The 7,874-nt window shown below is 30.7% G+C and overlaps 1 protein-coding gene across 1 annotated transcript; it reads right to left on the bottom strand.

The window, feature by feature from the left end:
* Positions 1-2,770: 2,770 nt before the first annotated feature.
* LOC118275620 (gamma-interferon-inducible lysosomal thiol reductase) lies at positions 2,771-7,808 on the bottom strand. The gene is made up of 4 exons (XM_035593649.2): positions 7,423-7,808; positions 6,876-7,061; positions 5,834-6,007; positions 2,771-5,699 (listed from the first exon to the last, which is right to left on the bottom strand). The coding sequence occupies exons 1-4, from the start codon at positions 7,534-7,536 to the stop codon at positions 5,469-5,471; spliced, it is 705 nt and encodes a 234-aa protein (XP_035449542.1). The 5' UTR covers positions 7,537-7,808; the 3' UTR covers positions 2,771-5,468.
* Between the last annotated feature and the right edge of the window lie 66 nt (positions 7,809-7,874).

Raw genomic sequence — 7,874 nt, 5'->3', positions numbered from 1 at the left:
AATACTGGCGATATTTTGGTGGAGTATTTTAAGGTTATTGGTTTTTTTCGCAATCGGTGTTTTTGGTACGAAAAAATGTGTTCTTTAACTTTGAGAAATAGTAGGGAATAGTTCCTCTTTGGGTTTTTTCTATGGGTTGTATAAAGTTAATGCTTGTGGTGTTGAAGTCTTACGCTGAAAATAAAAAGGAATTGTGCCTTTTTTGGGTTCATTTACATCGTTATTTAATTGAAGACTTGCCTTGTTACTCGCTAACTTCTTAACAAGTTCCATTGGGTTCAAGTATTTCTCGCTATAGTCATTACAGTCTATAAAGTAATACAATTTTTGCAAATGTAATATTTACTGGGTTTGTCACATTCTAGGAACATACACTTTTTATAGCTTTGACACAAGTTTTTGATACGATAGTTAAGGTTATATACATCTAGATTGTTATTTGTAAACACATTCAAGACAATAATCATGTTGTTATAAAATGTATCCAAAACAAGTCGTAGTTGCGACAAGATAAAATTAATGTTACGATCATTTTCTCCCAAGCAAATTACAAGTTTGTCGTTAGAGTTTAATTTAGTATGACGACAGTTCATTATTATTTGGTTACTTAAAGCATTAGGTTTTGTTTCTGAAATAACTTTATACCTTACGTACTGAGTATTATGTCTTGATCGGGTGATGGCTGCTGCAAGGCCGACACATTGTTGAGAGCCGAAGATCAGGATTCTATTTGGCAATTCACTTTGTTCTTCTTGATTCAAAGCCTGAGTTTGCTGATGGTGGCTGCTTTTATTGAGTTTAAGTGCGTCTATTTGCTTCTTGAAAGTTATGATCTGTTGCTGTGCGTTATCCAATTCTTTTTGCAGGCCCGTGTCAATATTTCGTGGTTTCGGTATATTCCTTAGAGATTGCTTCAAGGTTTGTATTTGTGTATTCAGCGTTTTTATCTCATTTTCAGCGTTATGTAGTTCCTTTTGTAAGGCTGCGATATTTTGTTGTAGATGTAAATAAATAACGTTGTTATTACATTCAGCATTCGTAGCGATTCTCGGCGAAGAAGAGGTATAAGACGCACTCAGACTTAATCGAGAGTGTCTTTTCTTTTCATCAATGCTTATAGGGCTGCTAACTTTGCTTGTAGAAGAATGACATAATGACTTTAATACATTAATTTCTTGAGAAAGCTTAGCCACTTGCTTTTTTAAATCATTGTTTTCTAATAATGTATTCTCCAACTCATTTTCTGAGCACTCTAGTTTCATAGTCAGCTGAGCAATCGTATCTTGCATGTCAGATATTGATGACATGTTGGTCATAGTACCGTCAGCACCTCTTGAGTGTATGTTCGGTGTGGTGTCAATTTCGCAAGATGTGTCATAATCAGTCAGTATATGAGAATCCTGGTCAGGAGAGGACTGTTTTGTGTTTGTGGGGTTTTGCATACGAGTTCTTCCGGTAGATGTTGGATACGTTGGCTTTTTCCTCAATGTTATATTGGATGGCTCTGTAGAATTTACATTTTTTTTCCTAATACATGCCTTACACCGCCATTTGTTTTTGGATTCTTTATTCATTAACCGGTATGTGTGTTCCGGATAACCATCGCAGTCTGGTTCAAATCTGTTGTTGCAGACTGAGCATAAAGCAGTCTTTTTTATGTCAACAAATTTTTTACATTTATAACATACAACCAGTGACATCTTGCGGTCTATGTTTGCAATTTTCTACTATAGCACTTGGTTCCAAGACGTGTAGGTAGATGACGCTACTATCGATTGATGAAGTAAATCATAGGATGTAGATGACAGGAGTTCAACGTGGTACCGCTACTTAGCAATAGATGGCGCTGTTTTCAATATTTGTATCTCGGCAAATAGTAACTTGCAATTATGTTTTTTAAATATGTGACTTCCTTATGAATTAGACTGTATTAAATTTGTGGCAAAAAATATAGTTCACAATACACTGCAATGTTTTTATCACTCAGATTTTGTTGTTTAAGCCCAGTTACAAGTTTTTTAAGCTAGATGGCGTTATTTGTACTATTGGAACTGTGTTGAGGGTGACGCGAAATTTGAATTGTAGGCAACAACGGAATTTAAATGGAGTTTTAACTTTTAGTTTTAAATAATTTGTCTTTAGCACTGTAATACACTATATAACATTAGTTTTGGGTTCAAATCACTCAGATTTTAGGATAACAGAATAAGTTTTAGGCCTTTTAAGGCAATTATCACAAAATTTTGTTTTTGTTTACACTTTCTTTACACACTTTCTTCGATGTTTATTTTAGTTCACTATATTTTTATAATTTTTGCATCAAATGTCAGGATAACATTTTCACACACTTATTAGTTCATTGTCTTTGTTTTTAGCACTGTTTCACTTCTTAATTATCTATTTACTTAATTTAATAATTTAAAAATCGCGGAGCTGATGTTTACCGTGGCAAGTGTTGCCAGCCTTCCAAACAAATTGTACTTTATATTTAAACATTTAAATATAAAGTGCAATTTGCAGCAAACGTTATGTAACCAAGTGCAATAAAAAATTGAAAATTAAGGTGGCTTTATCGTTCTTTTTCCCATATTTAATTTCGGGGTCGTATTCCAACACTGTTTGGCATCGAATATGTAATGAGTATGTCTCACTTGCATACTTGTTGGGTGAAACAGGGTGCATATTTGCCACAGCGACAAGTTCGAGCCGCCGACTAGACCGCTCTAATAACTAATATAAGGCAAGGCAAGTAAAAAATGAAACGACATAATCAGTGCATTTTAATTTTATATAAGTAATAATTCACATGACATCACACTGGTCCTAATTGGTACCCGTTTCATCAAAAAGAAAATATAAAAATTAGATAACTATATACGTTAATTAACAACCGCTATTGGAAAGTTGACGGCAAGATAAGTAAATGCACATTTTTATTTATTTCTTTACACATACAACTTTGGGTAGGTACATGAATACACGGGTATTATATGTTTACTATTATAGATGTATAAGTATTTATTATAGGGGCGAGACCACACAATTACTACAACTATTGTTATTTTTATCAATAAATACGATCGTTTAATTTAAAATTGCTGAAACACGGATTCTGTACGAATGGATATTTGATGCATAGAAACCAAATAATATTTTTTTAGCCATCATACCTCTGCAGGGCAATGGCCAACTAAAAATATTAAATAATTATAAGACAAAGTGACATTACGTAGATATACCTTAGTATTTCATTAATACATTATTTGATTTATATCTTTCAAAGATAAGTCGATTATCGAGTTATCAAGACCTTTATTTCATACATTTAATTTATTAACGATATACGTATTTATGTTATTCAACAGTACAATGTAATGTCTTAATGATAAGTAATGTAAATGAATATAGTTCGGTCAATTTTACGTTTTAGTTACTACAACCAATAACACATACCTACGAATATTACACACTATGAAGTATGTATTACTATATTATTATTAATTAAAATTAAACAATCTTAGTTCTAATATTTTACCAATTACAAAACAGTACAAAGTTTAATTGGCACTAACGACGAATTTAACAAAAAAAGATATTAAAATAGGTATTGATATTATAAGCGCTTATGAACAACAAATAAAGCAAAACAATATACAGTTTTGAACTAGGGAACTCTATTATTTTAATATAAGTACAGATTAAATTATTGTAATTATTATTACATATATTATTATTTTTTACTTATTAAACGCGCCATTTAAATAAAAAGGTATAATGCTCAATAAAATTAAATCTTAGTTTTTATCGAAAATATAGCGTAAAATTGTTAACACATATTTGGCAAAAATTCGATGTTACTTGGCAAAATAATAAAAAAAGAACAAAAAATAAAAAGTGTTACCAACCATTGTTCATGGATGGAAAACACGACTTTATATTTCTCATACACAAATACATTATGTTTCACGAAATACATATTATTATGTTCTTCAAGTTTATACAATTGTTAATTCAACAGATAAAATTATTATACATTAGCCTCATAATTTACTTACACACACGATTGTGTCCATCTACGTATAATATAGACACAACTGTAATGCATAAAACTTTAATACTTCCGTCTACATAGTCTTTTCCATTGAGATACCAAACATTTAAATAATAATTTTGGAATTTTGCTTTCAGTTCTTTACCAGACTTATAATATAAAGACAAAGGAAAAAAATATTATTTGTTTAACTTTTGCAAAAGATTAAAAGATAAATATAACATTATAGGCATGTAAAAAAATATTCAGATTTAACCAACTATTCAGATGTTACGTGAGTTTATCAATAAACATGTTTAAATGATTCATGTTTTAAAACACAAACCATGTTTACATAACCTATGATACTGATAATATAATATTTACTACAAATTAATTAGCATCACGTCATATATAGGTTTACTAAAGACAATACTAATTGGTTAATTACAAATTAAATTATCATTGCAACATAACTTTTTATAAAAACAATTAAGTATTATACATATTATATTGCCAGCTTTTGCAGTGTGGACAATCCTTAGTCCTAATGCATCAAATATCATTTTCACAAGTTTACATAATACGTAATTCATTATTTATATACTGGTTTATTATCAAGACTTTCTACCAACTGACTACCCACCATACTCAGAGTCATTAAATGATTACTTAACCCAGTCATAAGCAATTGTATATCAAACAAAATCGTTACTAAGGAATAGTTATAGCCATTAAATGTCTCTGAGTTTGACAGTTTATTTTCACAAGTTTACATAATATGTTATTTAATTATTAATATAGTTACTGGTTTATTATCAAGACTTTCTAACAACTGACTAACTCATAAAATGTAAGTAGAAAAATAAGTAAATAAAAAGGTACAAAAATACAACAGCTTGATATAGTTATCACTAAATGCAGTAACAACCAGGATTAAAACATTTTAAATGCTTAAATTAATATTAACTTGTTCATTGACTCACTAGGTTTAGGAAACACAACCCATTAAAGCTTACTTAACATAGGTAATTACAAACCAAACAAAAATATATTTAAAACATATCACCAACATTTTCTTATATATATTTTTTTCAAATTTTAATACTTCAATAGCCTTTTTTAGTTCCCATAATACACCCATTGTAAAGTTTTTATCAATAAAATACCAAGTAGATTAGAGAGTATTACTTAAAGTATACAGTAATTGCTTCATTCAGTATATTATAACAAAATTATAAAACAAATTGGATAAAAGTATGACCAATTTAAGCATAATTGTAAATTAGTTACACTGCATTCAACTGCAAGGTCAAGAATGAAAAATCGCATGAAGTAGTATGAGCAATTTGCATTTGAGCTTTAATTGACAAAATGATTTTTCTTATTCAAAGTGTTGTAGAATATTGTGCATGTTTGGCCGATAGAATTTATTTTGTCACAAGCAAGGAGGCGGTAGTGGCATATCAATCAATTTGCATACTTCTAATAGGAAGTTTTTCAATATATTTGGTTGGTTGTCTCTTGATCCATTGAGTGTTATTGTTGGGATAAATGTAGGTTTCAGTATATGAGTATCATCACCATGTTTCTTCAAGAGAGCGAATCCGTGGTCATTCTTTGCACAGTAGCTGATTGGATCAGGTTCAATCTTCATCTCCTTTGCACACTGCAAGAATTTATGATTAGGTAATCAGGATAGGTATTACACCTATATGGAACTTATATTAAAAGATTTATTTCAGTATACAAGTTGAAATTTCCAAAATTTGATATAATGCAAAAAATATGTGTTATATTTACCCTAGCAAGAGCGCCATCAGCGTCCATATTATCATTGATCATGCATTCTGTTATCTTGACAGAAGTTGTCATGTTCGCCACAGCCTCTATTGCACATGCATGGATTCTATTCGCATAGCACTCCTCTTCACCATGCTGACATTGAAAAAAATACTTTCCATTCTCTTCTTTGGTCTGTAAAAAAGTGAAATACATTGCCATACCATATATTACAGTACACTAAGCATATATTTAAGTAGGTAGTATGACTATGTAGGTCAAACAGCCAAAACCCAGTCATCATCATATTTTTATAACAATGCCACATGATCTTGTTCAAGTATATCAAACCAGTTATTTTATAAACATGCCTTTTCAGCTTGAATTCTGCAATAATATTATGTAAGTATAATTGAGTTGTTGTAAGAAACTTTAGATGTGTATGTGGTAACTGGTAACTGGCAGGCGATAATAAACTACAGTCTTTACACAATTTCAATTTATTTTTTATTATTGTAGGTACTAAATCCTATTCACAGATTTAAATAAAACAATGTGTCGTATCGTCACGTCTTTTACTCCTGAAGGTGCACATTACTGCATGTAATGCCACTGTACAATGTAGACCCAATTTTCACCAGTCCCATGTAATAGGCGGTGAACCTATTGCCACATACTGGGCACAATTTCAGACTCCATGTGACTACTGAGAAAATTTTTAAATACTGAAACAAGCCATGTAATTCTTTGCCCAATCTGAGAAACAAACCCGAGACCCCTGACCCATCACTCGCACATGCAACCATTAGACAAATGAGGCAGTTAAATAAAATAAATAATATGGAAATTATGTCACACTGGTTTATTTATTTAAAACATATAGGTACAGAACACTAGTATTTAGGGTAAATATTGCATATTTACCTTGAACACTAATTAGGTAATAAATGTTTAATGCCTAACATAAATTTTATGGCTTTTTAAATAGGTACTAGGTACCGATAAGATATATGTTACTGAGGTACATATAAAACATGTGTTTAAAACAATAAGGTATACTTACAGTAGCTTTGCCGTAGGGTACTAGAGTTACATCTAAGAATTCGGACAGTTTCTCAGTCACTGGGCCCAAATGTCTCACAAAGAAATGTTTGGAGTCAGGGCAGAGAGCTTCATAGTAAACCCTCACTTTTACTTTATCTTGTTTGTGCTTATTGTATTTGTCATCCTCCAACTCCACTATGCCAGCCTAGAAAATAACAATTTATTCCTAAAATATGTATAAACTAAACATTTATAACTGCATATACAGATTAGACCTCGAAACCTTGATTTCACTTTTAAAAACTTCAATCCAACCATTACTGTGACTTATCTACATGTTTGGTTTTCCCAAATACGCCGCGATATGTGGGTTAGCCGAAATAATACATTTTTTAAGTATGACAGTAGGTATGTTGTAGAACAATAAATATAAATGTGAAACTTGGAGTAATTGAACTAAAATATGCCATTTAATTAAAATAGGTTTTATAGATAATGTAACTACAATAATTATACTTTTGGATTAAGCTAATTATTTATACACTAGTAATGAATATCGTACATACCTCCGAAATTTGTGTAACAGGTTTATCAGGCAAAAGTCTGAAGAACTGCCACATAATCAAAACCAAGAGTAACAAAACTATTAATCTGTATCTATTGCAAGAATAAAATGCCATTTTGACTGATATAACTTAATTAATCCCATCCAATATTTAGCGAATAATATACACAGCCACTCTGTTTAGAACGACTCAACATACGCAGATGTTATCACTAACGTGTCTATACTCAGCCTCGTTACACAAGATATTTTACTTGAATCTAACTATTTTATGAAATCTATACTAATTTTAATAATATTTAAATTAAATTCATTTTTAAATAATTTTATATACTACACGCACAATGCTATGTAGTAAACACCTTTCAAGGAATGAAATGAACGAAAAATTATGACATATTGACAGTCATGTGTCATGTGACCATTTCACTCATGACGTTGACATAAGGACTA

This window comes from Spodoptera frugiperda, chromosome 15 (genome assembly GCF_023101765.2).
Source record: "Spodoptera frugiperda isolate SF20-4 chromosome 15, AGI-APGP_CSIRO_Sfru_2.0, whole genome shotgun sequence".
Lineage (NCBI taxonomy): Eukaryota > Metazoa > Arthropoda > Insecta > Lepidoptera > Noctuidae > Spodoptera > Spodoptera frugiperda.
This window is presented reverse-complemented; position numbering and strand designations above follow the sequence as displayed.